This window comes from Aedes aegypti, chromosome 3 (genome assembly GCF_002204515.2).
Source record: "Aedes aegypti strain LVP_AGWG chromosome 3, AaegL5.0 Primary Assembly, whole genome shotgun sequence".
In the NCBI taxonomy this organism is placed as follows: domain Eukaryota; kingdom Metazoa; phylum Arthropoda; class Insecta; order Diptera; family Culicidae; genus Aedes; species Aedes aegypti.
In genome coordinates, this window is record NC_035109.1 from 352192794 (window position 1) to 352209321 (window position 16528).

A 16528-nucleotide genomic window follows, 5' to 3' on the forward strand; every position below is an offset into this window, starting at 1 on the left:
TTTCAGAATCAATTGAGTTGGTTAAAAAAAAACTTTGGATCCCTACTGCAAAACTCCTTGATATTTATTTTTGATGAACCTGTTTTAAAATTCATTAGATATATTGATTATCGAACTACATTCCCTGGTATGAACTGATACAATTTATAAAATGTGTATGATCGTAAATGAAGTTTCCAGAGTAGTCTGGTTGGAATAGCGTTAAAAAAATAGAGAAAGATATCTTTTGATCTTTAGATTTTGGCCATTTAAGGCGCTCATATATGACATGCTTTCTTCAGGGAATTCAATCTTAACAATATATTATAGCACTGTGTAAGAACACTTATGTTTTCTTCTTCGTTATGGCTTTAGTTCTTCTCAAGTGGGACAGAGCCTGCTTCTCGAGTTAATAATGTATGAGCACTTTCCCAGTTATTATTTGGGAGCTTTCTGTAGGGGAACATGGCCCAATTTGGACCTAGAAACAGTTGATTGACCATATATTTTCAGCATGATGAACGGCATGAAAAGTTTTATGTTTGCGTGGAAACCTGATTCAGCATGCACATCAGAGAGTTTTGTGATATCTCCTACCAGGACATGACTAAACATGTTTGAACAATATTCTGCAGATAGTCCGAATTGGACAAACCCTGTTCCAATTCAGACCCCCCATATTCTTATTCGGACCAATTTATCGTTTTTACTATGGTAGTTATAATAAACTCCGATTTGTTTGGTATCAAAGCTTGAACTTCTTTTGTAAGCTCAAGCGTAAAAAATAAACTCGATGCGTGAAAAATTTCAATATAATTTGAGTCAGAACAAGCTCAAGTTAAATGTAAATCTCTTAAAAAAGCGAAAGTGAAATCCGAAACTGGTTCAAAATTTAGTACAGTCAACTCTATCTAACTCGATTTTGAACGTACCCATCATGTATGTGATAGAGAACACTATTTTTTGAGCTTTCTGTTGTTTTAACAAAATACATTTAAAAAAGCCATTTTAGCGTCGAATATAGTAAAATTTCAACACATTAAAAGTTTGCATGTAAATATCGGGTTAAAGAGCTGAACTCGTATGTGAAACTGAAATAGACAGCATCGAGTCTCGGGACATCAAGTTGGAGAGGTTTCAATCTACACTTTAGGGTCACAGTACGCTAAAGTCCAAATTTCGGGTAAGGGAAAGTTGACTGCATTCCCAGACAACCAGCAGAAGTCGCATAACAGTTTACGAACAGTCATTTACTCATACAAATTGCATCACATCCACACGAAATGGTGGTTGAAATCGTTTCATCGATAAAATGCTATTTTACGAGTTCATATGTACATTTCGTTTCGTTTCGTATACTCGTACAAAGTAAATCGGATCAATCCGTAGCAGTTGTCAAAAAAATGTTGTTATCATAAATTAAGTCGCATAAGAGTAGAGATTAGCTCGCAATAAAATTTACACACTCGCATTGAATACAATGTTTCATCATATGAAATATGCATGTATATCTCCTCCACTTTTGTACTTATAGGGCCTTTTTACGACATCTTATACGTGAAACATTGCACATATAAGCAAACGAAATAACTGAAAGGCGTCAAATTTATTGTGTTAGATCCAAACCAAACGGTGGGTAGAAAATGGTACACACGATCTTTACAGTTGCACCAGTATGCTTGATGGTCCGAATCAGAACAAGTTCCCCTACTAGTTTAAAATTGTTGCATTTGTATTTTGTGTGACAAACACAAAGATAGTCTAAGACCTAAAAAGTCGAAAAAAAAATCAATTTGAAAACGTTTTTTTTGTAACAGAGAATAGATACATATAAGAAATTTTCACCATATACACCGTGCTTTTTCAGAGCTTAGCAATACTGTTAACTCAAGAAATCCTTTTATCCACTGTACCTCATTCACCTAATAATAACCCTACAAACCTGCTACACTCAAAGCAGATAAGTACCTTGATAACAACCCATAAATCTTCCTCGTTTTTCCGGTTCCCCGTTCACAGCTACACCGCCGCTTTGGGAGTGACAGTCGGTGTCGGTTGCTTGCTCCTGTTGCTAAATATGCTCATCTTTGCCGGAATCTACTATCAACGAGATCGGTCTCGTCGGCGGAAGTCCCAAACGACGGGCAGCAGCAGCAGCAACAACAGCACCTCCGCTGCCACCACCGCCACCGGCCTCACAATCGGCTCCGGAAGTGGATCTCGCAACAACAACGGAAACCCCAGTCCTGACGAGGCAGGTTAGTATGTCATTCATTCTCAGTCCCACTCTCTCTCCATATCTGTTTGCTTGTCGGCCGCACTTTTGGTGGTCAGAGCGCAAAACTGCCATCAGCCATCTTTCAATGAACGTCCCAATGCGAATTTATCGTCCTGCCCCATAAATCCTCCAGAAAATTGATACACCCTTACTCTCCCATACAGCAAGAACCGATTGGTTTGCTACACCGGATCCTTATTTGGCCAGCTATTATGGCTGACAACTTGAGGACTGTGAAGAAATTTATTTTTGAAACTGAATTGACACCTTAGAATTTTTTTAATAAACACGCTAATCTCAAAAATACGTCTAACGTATAAATGAAGCTTCTGTAAGCTATCTGCGACAAAAGAGTGGATACAAATATTATGTTGCCAAATAAAACAAATAAATAAAAATCAATTTCATGCACCTGGGTCCATAATGCTCAAAATTCAATAACCTTAAATTACTGTTATAAATTAATTCATTTGGACCCCCAGAAGCTATTGTGAAAGTTTGAGTACAATTTTTCAAGTATAAAGGAATCTGAACTTGCTTGAAATTTATATTGAGAACATCGACCAAATATATTGGAGAAATGGATCCAGCTAGAGACAATAGATTTTTTTTCCACATTTTTGGCACGTTGACATAGATTGGGGCAGAAGGAAATCATTTAAAACTGGCGATAGTTCGTGGATTTTTTTTGATTTTATTTGGACGTCATGTTACGAACCAACCAGCAAGGAAGTTTCTTTGAATAAATTATATGAAGTGCGTGTAATCGTTACACCTGCTTCAATAATTTTGAAGCATATTTTTAAACTACTTCTTCTTCTTCTTTCTGGCGTTACGTCCCAACTGGGACAAAGCCTGCTTCTCAGATTAGTGTTCTTATGAGCACTTCCACAGTTATTAACTGAGAACTATCTTTGCCGATTGACCATTTTTGCATGTGTATATCGTGTAGCAGGTACGATGATACTCTATGCCCTGGGAATCGAGAAAATTTCCTTTACGAAAAGATCCTGGACCAGTGGGATTCGAACCCAATTTTTAAACTACAATGACATTGAAAAAGTAGAAATAAGAGCATTGGAAAATATACCTGTTCGTCACAGTCCTTCTGTATCCGACCGACTCCCCAACTGACTGACTAAAACCCGAGTTTTTGAATACCATTCTCTATCGAACGCAGATATCCAGTTGACGACGATAGTGCCGAGTCCATCGCCACCTTCGGGCAAGACGAAACGAAGCCACGAACCACCCCCGAGCTATGCCACGCTTCCTAAGCGAAGCTCCCACTCACATCCGGCGCAGCATCAGCAGGGAGCGGTGAAGGATACCAACCTGACGACAGCCACCCTGGGACGGGCCGGAAGTTTCTCGCACAAACAACAGGTAATAAGAACGCTTTTCCGGGAAGGGTGTGTGGCTTGAGGGAGTAACGGGGGACGGTTTTGAAAAGGATTCAAAGTTGATTCGGACTCGATATCGCTTTTGGTGACAGAAGGGTAATTTATGGCTTTTCGGCGCATTAATTTAAAATTGGTGAATTATGGATGGACTTGATGGCAATCTGGGCTGTCTATGGATGATGTTATCAGCTCTGGATAGGACAGTTTCTTTCTGAATGGATGAAATTTATGCATGAGGTATCTGACTATCCATTGAATGAGTGCTATTTTTGGTTGGGACATACTGACGAGCAATCGAGCTTTTAGAAAAGCATCTGATGAAATTCTGGGTATAACGAACACATGTTTGTTTTAAAAGTCCTACTTTCAATTTTGTGCATATTTCTCCTCGAATTCTCCGTTCTGATTGTAGTATACACGTCTACCCACACTCGTGATTAATTCAAGAAAACAAGGCAATGAAATTTTCATACAACCTTATCATGTCATGATTGAGATTATAGGCCATCGTTTAAATGTTGGGACCGTAATCCGGGGTAACATTGATCATTTTTCTGAATGTTTCTTCAATATTTCGTTTGAAAATGCAAATGTTGCAGGTTTTATATTTTTAAAACAAGTACTGCCACCCATAGCTCGAGACTATATACTGTATTTTGTTTATTGAAAGATTTAAGCATGTTAAAAAAAACGTTTTAGGCGATTTTTTGATTTAGTTGATATGGAGTAACATTGATCATCTATATAAACAACGTTCGGTAATACTGAATATGTCGTTACTTACTTAAATCATGGTCCCTAAACCCGAATATGAAGGCCAAACGCTTACAAGTCATTTACTTTTTGAGCTATTTTAAAATTAAAAACACCTCGAACCATGGAATACGCCTAAAGGTAGGCAATTTCCTAAGGGAATTTTACATTCTTAACAGTAATTCGGTAATGTTGCTTAATTGAGCATACTTATAAAAGTTTTGACAACGGAATCGTTTTCGGCGATGTCATTTTTAGTAAGAATCACATTTTCCTTGCTTATATCGTTTGCAGAACTTATGTGAGACATGAATCTTCGGTAATTTCATCCTAACCAATTAAAATCATTATTTCAAAAAGTTGACAAATTTACGCATAAGGTAAACGCAATTTTCACAAAAATATTAACATTTATTAGCTCATGAATATAAGAAAGAGAAGCACCATTCATGATTTGGAAATGTTTCATCAATAAATGATAATACGAACTTTTGATGAGGTGAGTCATTCCGATCAATGTTACCCCGCTGATCAATGATACCCCGGATTACGGGACTCAAATAATCACTTGACTTATTGTTATTCGTTTGGAGAACCAATCCAAATCTAACGTTAATCTCTATGACTAATATAAAATCACCTTTTTCGATAAAAAAAATGATGATCGGAAGCATGTCTGCGTCATTTTGAATACAGTTGACTATACCGGTTTCGAAAGACCATTATTGGACGAAATATTGGTCAGGGTTGGACAGGACTCTTGGCATTTCCGATGCCAACAATGGCAGGGCTGGCATCAACTCACAACACGCGCGCAAATCACAGAATTTAACAACAGCACAAATAGCAGACAGAGGCGTGCAAAGTGTAAAAACACGAACTGAAAAAAGGCGTGCAGTAAGGAAGAGAGGGTAAGCGATTACGCAAAGAGCGATGCTGACTGAGTTTGTTCGCAAAACATGCTCAAATTGTACGCAATTGGGCTCTTTTTACCTTAACAACATGGTAATTTTCAGAACAAGATCAACAAATATATTACGGAAATCGATGTCTGACTACATTTTGGATTCTAAGGTTGCGACTTCCGGTTTGTAAAAAAAAAACACTTCTAATCCATGCAATATGGATATTTTTGGAACTGTGCCGACGACTAGGTGACAGATATCGATAAACGAATCCAAGATGGCAACTTCCTATTGTAAAAATCACCTTTAACCCATGTAGTATTATGATCCACGTAAGGTAAATGTTCTAATTGTGGAGCTATTAAGGCTCAAGAATCCATCATTCAATCATCAGCAATCACCAAAAATTAAAAAAAAACAGTTTTTTCGTTCAATTTTAAAGATTTTTTCATGAAAATTTATCATTGCATTACAGATAGCAAGTGCAATGCAATGATAGATTTTCATAAACATTGCTTCTTGCGGTTCTGAGCAAAAAACTGGTTTTGGAAATTTGTAAAACGATGATGGTTATATTCCTCTTAAGCACGACTCATTATCATTTAATCACTCAAAATTCAAGAAGCGCAATTATCGTACATATTATTGAGGTATTGGACGAACATATAGGGTAAGTGTTCCCTTAGTTGTGGTAGTGCCGTTTTTACTGATTTTATTACATTTGGCACAAAACCGACACTGTCAATCAACATATTGGCTTGTTGATACACGTAATAGTTGAAAAAAGCGTTCAAATTGCTTTAAAACTGATGGAATATCACTAAAATTGCTCAAATTAGAAATATACCGCAACTAAAGGAACAGTGTACCAAAAGAGGAGGTATTATTTTTCACTTACATGTCGTGGATTACTACGATGAAATCATTTTTCTCATTAAGTCAATGATCGTTACTTCTCGTTACAACATTAACATGTGCATTAATCAGGCATTGCATTTCATCTCATCATTTGATCATCTGAGAAAGATACGGATCGAATAACAAGATATCATCAAGTAGGTATGCTTGAAATCCGTTAAACATTTTTTAAACATTGGGACGGACCTGGTGTAGTGGTTAGAACACTCGCCTCTCACGCCGAGGACCTGGGATCGAATCCCATCCCCCGACATAGTCACTTATGACGTAAAAAGTTATAGTGACGACTTCCTTCGGAAGGGAAGTAGAGCCGTTGGTCCTGAGATGAACTAGCCCAGGGCTAAAAATCTCGTTGATAAAGTCAAACAAACCAACATTGAATCTGCCGAGGATCTCGAAAGCGTTCCCAAGGGCGAATTTCGCCCCAAATCATCCGCTAAGCACTCAAACTGCGGACCTTAATTGTTTGTTGATTTACGCATTGCACTGAATTCCTGAATTCCTAGGTAAAAAGACGCATAATGTAGGTACATTAGTTGTGGATCAATCCTCTAAGAATATTCATACAAAAGTATCATCTTTCAAACCGTTTTGTAGTGAACACAGTTTAAGCCTTATTGTTTGACTCAAGCTTCTCTTTCACCTTTCATTTTTAAATTGGTCAGTTAATTTAAGGATCAGATCCTGAACACCTTCGTACAGTTAAATTTTCTAAGATGATTTAGCAGATTGAAACATTATCTGTACCCCCAAACAACTGTCAAGATCTTCTGAAGCATCATATCGAAAGATGATATCATATCAAAGCGCTCTTGGATTGAGGATAAAATCTCTCCACCATCCCATGATGATCTAAGTGATCAGATGAGATTGTAATGCCTGGCATTAATTGCGCTTCTTGAATTAAGGTGGTTAAATTAAGCTCAATCGTGCTTAGTACCTCCAATTGGTACATCTACCCTACTAAATGAAAAAAGTAAGAGGTTGTTTCCGAGATACGACCGCCAAGTTGACGTTGGATAACGTTAGCTTCTTCTATTTCCTGGCTTGAGACCGTCACAAACATTGCATGTCAACTCGACGTATTATGGACATTGTGTATTATTATTTTGGTGGTTCGGTTACCACTTCAACACCGATAGAATCGGTCGATGGAAGAAGAAGCATGAGCGGTACCTCTTGCTCCCTAAACAATGATTCCGGTTGAACGCATAATCCACTAAGATTGGTTGCTTTAGTGAGTTTCGAAGCCAGTTGAGGTACTTCTCCATGAACCGCGAACTCTATGTTCTCCTCTTTGCCCAAATCGATGTTAAAGTTGCGTGTACATGTAAACTTCAAAACGTCAAAACCTTATAACAGCAAGAAAAATGTGATTTTCTATGAAAAATAAGACATATCTCGATATTTCCCAATTTTTCAATAGTTTAGTCATGAGAATCAATAGTTTTCATTGTTGGAGTAGACTCGTAGAAAGATTTCCAATCGATTGGTGCACGAATCTTGAAAATCTATCCCGGCGTTAGTAAGTTATTAACAGTCAAAATCTAACCACTTTTCGTGACGCGAGCGATTTTTCGTTTTTCGAAATTGTACCCCAGTATGTTGCCGTAAAACGTTATCCAACGTCAAAAAAATTATTTCATCGCCTTAAGAAGTCAGTGATAAATAATACCTCCAACTATCTCGTGTACGTCGATTGGCAGTTTTTGTTCTGTGGGTAAGGACTGTTCATTTTATAAAGTGGACACCTTGTACATGCAGTATCTTTTTAATTTATCAATGAAGTTTCAATCGGTTTTCTGCACATCGTTCGACTTGTATTGTATAATGTTGTGATAATAAAAATTCTCCAAAATAATTAAATTTCACACGAATAACGATTAGAACGGTCGATTTTTGGAGGTTATCAAAATCAATGATTATTAGAAACTGGCTGGAAAATTCGACAATTTATACTTTTTATTTTCAGAAAAGACTTGTTCTTCAAAAGCATCATCAATCAGAAGCCTGATGGAAAAAAAACAAGTTTTTTTGGAACAATAATTTTACAGATATGATAAAAAATTTTTTTAGAGAAAAATTTTGTAAATTTGAAGGGAACTGATATGAGTAAAATTTTTTGGTTATAGGTTTGTCCTGACGGAAGTTCTAATATAGTATTAATATGAAGAATAACTTACGCCGTCATAAAGTTACTTATTTCGTCCCTACGTCACATTTAAAGCACAATAAATAGAAACACAATTGCTTTACTCTTTGAAGACCTTTCAAAATTCATTGACAATCATCAAAATTGGCAGCACTGCCGTAATAAAATTGATTTAATTTTCCACATATTATTTTCATAATATTTTATTCTAAGTTTACCAATTGAAATATTTAGAGAAAACCATTAACAATTTGCTGTAGATTGATAAATATGCATACATGGTTTTAAAAGTATGAGACTTTTTAATAAAACTACCATGAACAGTAAAATTTGTACTTAAGACTATGGTTTAAACGCACGATTTAGCTCTCGTTTGTACAAATAAAGTTTCTTAAGTGAACCAAACTAGTTTTGAACACGCTTTTTACTTTTCTCTTTTTCTGGGAGTGAGAGGATGGTGTATCAGCAAATTTGGGCATAAATGGGTAAATCATTAAAGTTACCTAATGTCATAGAATGGTGGAATATAATTCATTTTTTCAAAGCTATATCTTCAGTACAATAATAAAGAATACAAACATACAATTTGTTCATAAAAATTAGAATTTTTGTTTTGCGAAAAATAATGTTAAATTTTGACGAACAGCTTTTCTTACAAGTTTTTGGAAAAATTATTTAGCTCTTCAACTAAAAGCATTCTCTAAGATCGATATTTTGATAGCATTGTAGAATAAAAGTTGAATGGTGCACAGAAAATCGATTTAGATATTATCAATAAATAAAAAAGATATAGCATAAACAAAGTGTCCACTTTATAAAATGAACAGTCCTTAATTTAATGAAATCAGTATAAAAGGCACTACCGTAACTAAAGGAGCACCCACAACTAATGAATCACTTACCTTAATATGGGTATTTTTGAAACGGGACCGTCAATTAGTAAACTGACATCTATGTCCGACGCTATACTCATACTGAGTGTTTTTTTTATATACCCAGACAACCAGAAATCGCATGAAAGTTCACGTTACAACTCGTTTATTCATACTAATTACATCAAACTCGCTAAACACCGTGGATAAACTCGTCAGATTGATGAGTTTCCTCGCATAAAACACTTCTTTTCTGAGTTCATTTCTACATTTTGTTTCGTCGCGTACACACGTACAAAGTAAGTCGGATCAATCCGTAGCAGCTGTCAAATCATCATTTGTTATCATAAGTTAAGTCGCATAATATTGCAGGTTACTTCGGTAGAATATTTTTACACTCGCATTGTATGTTATTATTCATCACATAATATATGCACGCATATCGCCTCCACTTTTGTACGTAGAAGGCCGTTTCGCATCATCTTATAAGTGAAATTTTGCACATATAGAGCCTCCAGGTGATTTCGTTATACGTACATTTTGGTTGTCTGGGTAGTAGGGTACAAAAAAGCATTAAAAGCTGTTGTGTGTTGGCATGATGTGGGACTCACGTTAGGCGTGCTAAACCACTTAAAAACTCTCCCTACTGCTCCTGGGGCTCGATCTCCCCCGGAACTACACCACGCAACTTCTGCAATCTCTTCGTCAATCTCAGCCTCTAGCTGTTGGAGCTTTATGTCGTCAAAAACGCTGCTCACTGCCATGCATGGGAAAATTCACTCACTCACCCGAACGCTACCGATAGAATATCTGCAAAGTATCTGCTGCCATCGAATGTTCAATGACTGCAGAACGCTACTAGGGTGAGCGCAATCCCGACGAATCGTAAACGATTGAGATAAACCGAAAATGAAAAGATATACGGAGCGGAGAGAGCACCTATCCTCTCCAGGCTTCTTCCTTGCTCTTGACTTATCCTCTTTCTCCCCCTTTTAATGATCAACTACAAAAGAGAAGCGATTTTACCCACACACAAACTGAGCGTACGAGCTCTGCGGGATGAAGAGTTCACACGTTTGTGTTTTGTTATTTTCATTCCCACAGTGGTGAAGAGCTTGTTTTGACAACCTCAGTGCTTAAAAGAGAAGGAGATAATTTTCTCCCTTTCTCAGTTAGGGGGAGAGCATGTTTTTCCATTTCTCAGTTCGGGGAAGAGCATTTCCAGACAGCTCTTCGTTGTCTCTTTGTAGCTCTTTGCCCAAAAGGGCAAAAAGGACAGCGAAATCATGCTCTTGTGTTGACGGAGAAACCAACCTCAGTTCATCCCAAAAGCAATGATGATGTGTTTGTAGAGCCTCGCAGTAAGCTAGAGCTGTCAAATGGAAGATGTGCGTTTGGATAGAGCCAACGTTTCTCTCCACTCTCTCAGCCACGGATTATTCAACCAACAGCGAATGCTGGTTCATAATTGTTGTGAGCGTACGAGGTCGCTTCGGCACAAGGAGTCGATAGTGAATCATTCTGTTGCCGTTTTTGTCTAACTTGTCGCTCGGCGAACAAGAAGAAAGCGCATTGGAAATTGAAACACTCAGCTTGGTCGGAGAAACGGCAATCTCGCTCTTGACCGCTTGTGGTTGTGAGCGAGAGAAATGCAATATTCGAGTGAATGTTTCCCATGCTTGCTCACTACCACATTTCTACGGTGTATCTGTGACTACTCGTTTTGTCCAATTGGGGGTTCATGATCACCCCGTAGCTTTGAACAGCTTTCTGTTCCGACGACGCATACTTCCCTCGGGCTGGCCTTTTGTCAGAGCTCTGTTGAACTTTTACTGGACGCTCATGTGCACTTCATTGCTCTAAGACGACTCGTTCTCCGCTGCTGCTGTTTGAGCTCTCCTGGTTGACCAGTTGGATGCCGAGGTCGGTCCAACGATTCTGGTTGGAGGATGACTTCCGGTTCACTGGCGCTCCGACGACTCAAGCCAGTGATACTACTCAGAGTAGTTCCCGGCGGTGGATCTATCCTACTCCGGCGGAAGATCTCCCGGACCGATGTTATCCGGGCAGATGCCGAGGTCGTTCCTGCGATTCCGATTCACAGGTGCCCCGACGGCCATTTGCCGGTGCTGTTTCGCGAATTACTCAGCTTGACAGCAATTCTGGTTTTCAGGCGTACACACCGACACGTTAGGAATTAGCCTGTGGGTCCACATTCCTTTCTCCGAGTTATTCCACTCCTGCTGCCACCTCGCCATTGTATCTATTCTGGTAGTATTCCTCACATTCATTGTGTCCCTTTCCTGGAAGCACGCTCTGTCCTCAGCCAGAGTGATGTAGATGGGGATCATTCCGGCGATAACGCACACTGCCTCCGACGATATAGTGCAGTAGGCACTCACCACCCTTATAGCCATGAGCCAGAACGTATCTGCCAGCTTCACTCGGCTACGTTTGGTTCCCAACACTGCAGCCCAAGCCGGGACTCTGTACCTCAGTATGGACGATGATACGGTCGCCAGAAGACGCCTCGTACTGCTTCTTGGTCCTCCAATGTTGGGCATGATCCTAGCTACAGTGTTAGCTGCTTAGCAGCCTTTCCACAGGCATAGATTACGTGGCTGTTGAAGTTATGCCTGTCGTCGACCATTCTTCCAAGATGCTATAGAGAGCACTTCGATGAGATTACGTGTCCTCCGACGTTGATCTCGAGCTGCTGAACCGCCTTGCAGTTGCTGACCAGTACCCCCTCCGTTTTGTGATGAACCAACTGCAGCTTGACTCCAGTCATCCACGATTCAATGGTGTCTGGCGATTTCGCCGTTAGCATCTCCACCTCCTCCGCAGTCTCGCTAGTTATCGCAATAACGACGACATCTGCGAACCTGACGATCTCGATTCCATTCGGCAGTGTCAAGGTTAGCACTGCATCATACATCATATTCCACAGTGTTGGACCAAGTATGGATCCCTGTGGAACTCCCGCCTTGGCTTCAATTGACATCTGTCCCTGGTTTGTGTCGTAGACCAGTACCCGGTCCTGAAAGTAACTTTTCAGAACTTTACACAGATATCCGGGAACCCGCATTATGTGTAGGGTTGTGACAATAGCCTCCCAACTGGCACTGTTGAACGTGTTCTTGACCTCTATTGTTACCACTGCGCAGTATCGATTAGAGGAGAGGCTTCTGCTTGAACGCTTTCTCCGCACACAAGATGACTGCCCGAATAGCATCCACCGTCGAAGTCTTTTTACGGAATCCGAACTGCCTTTTCGACAATCCGTTCTCGCCTTCCGTGTAGATCGTCAGCCTGCCGAGGATGACCTTCTCCAAAAGTTTGCCAAGAGTATCCAGCAAGCATATTGGTCTATATGAAGCAGGATCTCCTGGCGGTTTTCCCGGTTTTGGCAGCAACACCAGGTTCTGCACCTTCCATCTGTCTGGGAAGCAGCCTTCCGCTAGACACTTCTTCAACGCTGTCCTGAATATGTCTGGGAACGCCAAGATTGCTGCCCTTAGCGCTACATTAGGGATACCATCTGGTCCGGGAGCTTTGTTCAGCTTCAATCCTTTCGCAACCGTTCGCTCGGCGTTGTTTGCCGGGACACATTTCAGCTGGGGTAACTGGGCCCTTGATGGTCACTGTGGATGTATTCTTCGCTAACTCTCCAGTTCATATTGGTGATCAGCGACGGGCTGCAAGAGGTCACGTCGATGATTGATTCCCTATAGTCTTTGTGAAATGTGCTAGCGAGACCGACGTTGCACTACCTTACGTCGAGCTTCGCTAGAGCTTCCAGCAAACTGTAGCCTTTCGCGCTGGTCAGTCTACTCCACGGCCCAAGCATTGAAGTCTCCTCCGATTCTTACCGGAGTTCGACCGATCAGCTTGTCGGTTAGCATATCCAACATCTAGGTGAACTGCTCCAGTATCCATCTCGGGGAACGTAACAGCTACACACGAAGATTCCGTTAATTTTAACGATCACGAAACCCTCGTATGAGCGTTCGACTACTTCTTGGATAGGGAATCGGCCCATTACTTGGATCGTCATGGTCTCTGCTCTGTCTGCTACCCAATTGCCGTTATCGGAAGGAACCCGATACGGTTCTGCAATGATCGCAAATGTCACACTTTGTTTCTGTGGTCGACTGCCACAATAATTGTTGTGCGGCTTCGCAATGCTTGAGGTTCACCTGCGTTATCTTCATCATCATTACTGCCCTGCCTTCACCTTCTGATATTTGGGGAATTTGAAGCCACCCGTAGTATGGGTGTTACCTTCCTCCACCTTACACAACATGCACCTAAGTGTCTTGAAGCATTCCCTGTCTACGTGACTTTTTTCACCACATTTATTGCAGTGTTCGGACCTGTCCGAACCTTTGCAGTTTATTGCCGGTGGCCGAAATCCATACATTTGAAGCATCTCTCCATCGAATTTGCGGGCAAACCGACTATTCTACCTTGACCTTTCCAGCCTAGACGAGTTTTTTGGCTGCTGCGACTGGTAATCGGATCGTCGCTATTTGCATACCCCCGTACGCTCTCCTCAGCCGGATGGACTGCGGTGCTTCTTCCAGGTTACATTGAGATAACAGTGCACCCCTCACGTCATCTTCTGTTGTGATCTCGTTCAGTTCTCTACATTCGATCACTGCCTCCTGGGATTAGGCTCTCACGCTTGCCTCGTTGTCCAGCGACTTCGCGACGAATTACCGGCAGGCCGAACTCTTGATCGACGGATCTTTTTTGAGCTCAAAGAGCTGTCACCTTTCTGGGTGCACCTGGTTCTCACCACGTTTTCACCCAGCTCCTTCAGCTTTGGATCCTCTCTCACTCTCCTGAGAATCGCCGCGTAGCTTGTCTTGTCACTTGCCTCAATGACAAGAGCAAGAGGCTTTTTCCGCTCTACCCCACAATTCCTTCTGTCCGCGTTCTGCGGCTGTAACGGTAGCACGATGCTTCAATAACCGTTATTATTAAATAAAATATATCATCCAAACGGCAGTCGGCAGTTGATTCTTGACGTTGTCCTGCACCTCTGGGCCGAATTTAAAAAAAAAATCCTTAGTCGCCCTTTTGAAGTTTATTTAATAGAAATCACATGAAATATGTCACCTTAACTTGTTTAAACAAAGAGATTATAAAACAAATTGTAGTTTTATTTTTGATATGGTTTAAGATATTATAAAACACAATTTTCTTAAAATTTTCTAGACGGACATTTGAAAAGGGCCAATGATATGTTTAGTTATTACAAGTAAACAAATATACGAAAAATTATATCTACCGATTTAACGCCTGATAGTAATTTTAGGAAATTGTCCAAAGCATTCAAATATGTATGAAAAATTCTTGGACAAGATATGCAGATACGATCTTTTGAAGTGTTTGAAAAGAATATTGCATGACAGTGGCAAACCGCGCGACGACTAAAGGGTTGAACAAATTTGTCGAGAGCTGGGAAGAGCAGAGTCTGCCAAAATCTTCGAAATATCATATCACCAAATTTCATGTAAAAAACTTCTGGTCGAGGACTAGGTTGACATAATGAGCAGGCGTCGAAGTCTGTGCATCGCGCTGTTTCACAGACCTGTTAGCGCCATAAAGTTGTACAAACATCGAAAGTGTAGGTACCGTTCAATTCTTTTGCGCACAGTTGTTGATTACAACTTTGGCATTTGTAAAAATATGTATAAGAACAAGTAGAATGGTTCAGAATAGAATAAGTTTATGTAGAGTAGAATTGAATAGAATAGAACAGATAAGAATAGAATAGAATTAAATAGAATTGAATAGAATATAGATATATAGATACAGATATGTTATGTTCGAATGTTGCAATCAACTTTGATACAGTCATTGTTCAGCTATATTGATTTGTATATATTTCAATTATACTTTGGCCCTTTTCTAATGTCAGTCTAGACAATATGTGTATCTATGTAAATTTTATGTAGCTTGCTAAATTGAATGAAATAAGAACAACCGCAAAGGTGTAATGATTATGTATGCACATAGTTAACCGTTGATCATAGATGGAGCAAAATCCACCATGCAAAGTTCTTTTCAAACACTTCAAAAGGGCGTATCTGCATATCCTGTTTAAGATTTTTTCTTACATGTTTGAATGCTTTGGAGAATTTCCTAAAAACACGGTTAAATCGGTAGATATAATGTTTCGTGTATTGGCTTATTAGAAATAACTAAACATAGCATTGGCTCTTTTCAAATGTCGATCTAGAACATTTTTCGAAAAAATGTATTTTATAATATCTTAAACCATATAAAAATATAAAACTATAAAATTTTATTATAAAATCTTCGTTTAAACAAGTTAAAGTAACATATTCCATGTGATTTCTATTAAATAAACTTCAAAAGGGCGTAACTCAAAATTCTGACTAAGGATTTTTTTCAAATTCGACCCAGAGGAGCAGAACAATGTCAGGAATCAACTGCCGACTGCCGTTTGGATGGTATATTTTATTTGATAATAACGGTAATTGGAGCACCGTGGGCAGACTTGATGCTCGTGACCAGCTGCTGGATTCTGAGGTGGACGTTGTTTATCGTCTTGATGAAAAACAGCCTATTACGATGACTAACTAACTAACTTTTTGCAATTTCTTATAGTAAGCGGTCATGCACAAATTACGTCACGCTCCGAGGGGGGGAGGGGGTCAAGGAAAGCGTGACAAGCCTTACAAGAAATTCGGAGGACTCATACAAAAAACGTTACAAAGGGGAGGGAGGGGGTCAAAAAAGTTGAAATTTAGCGTGACATAATTTGTGTACCATTCCTATAGGCTGTTTTTCATCACGCGAATCTGTCATGATACGGCCAACTTTCCTGCACTGAAGTATGCAGTGCGGGAATAGTCATTACGCAACTGAAACCAGTGCTGTAATGATTCATTATGCAACGCTCTCTCATTACGCAACTGTTTTGAGTTGTTTTCAGAAATTGTCAAAAAATGGTGAATGCATCCCGATGTAATTTCTGATACTCGCAAGTTGGTTTTTTACGAAATTGCAATAAATGTTGTATGTAACTCGTTGCAGACCTTGATTGTCATTGCACGAGTCGTAATTATTCTCGTAGGATAAATTTACGACTCGTATTGCAAAATCATCATTCTGCAACATGTTCCGTAAACTGCTATTCTGTTACATCAAACTTAATTTTACTTTGATCACAATTATTTACAGACACATTAGACTCCATTTTATATGAATAACGTGTAGCACATAGCAAAAGC

At 39.6% G+C, this 16528-nt stretch overlaps 1 protein-coding gene across 1 annotated transcript in view; it reads left to right on the plus strand.

The window, feature by feature from the left end:
* Window positions 1–16528, plus strand: part of LOC23687515 (neuroligin-1) — an 820739-nt gene that overhangs the window by 782293 nt on the left and 21918 nt on the right. The window contains exons 16-17 of the mRNA XM_021849531.1: window positions 1999–2237; window positions 3438–3643. Coding sequence (XP_021705223.1) covers window positions 1999–2237; window positions 3438–3643 — 445 coding nt within the window. The remainder of the gene's footprint in view (window positions 1–1998; window positions 2238–3437; window positions 3644–16528) is intronic.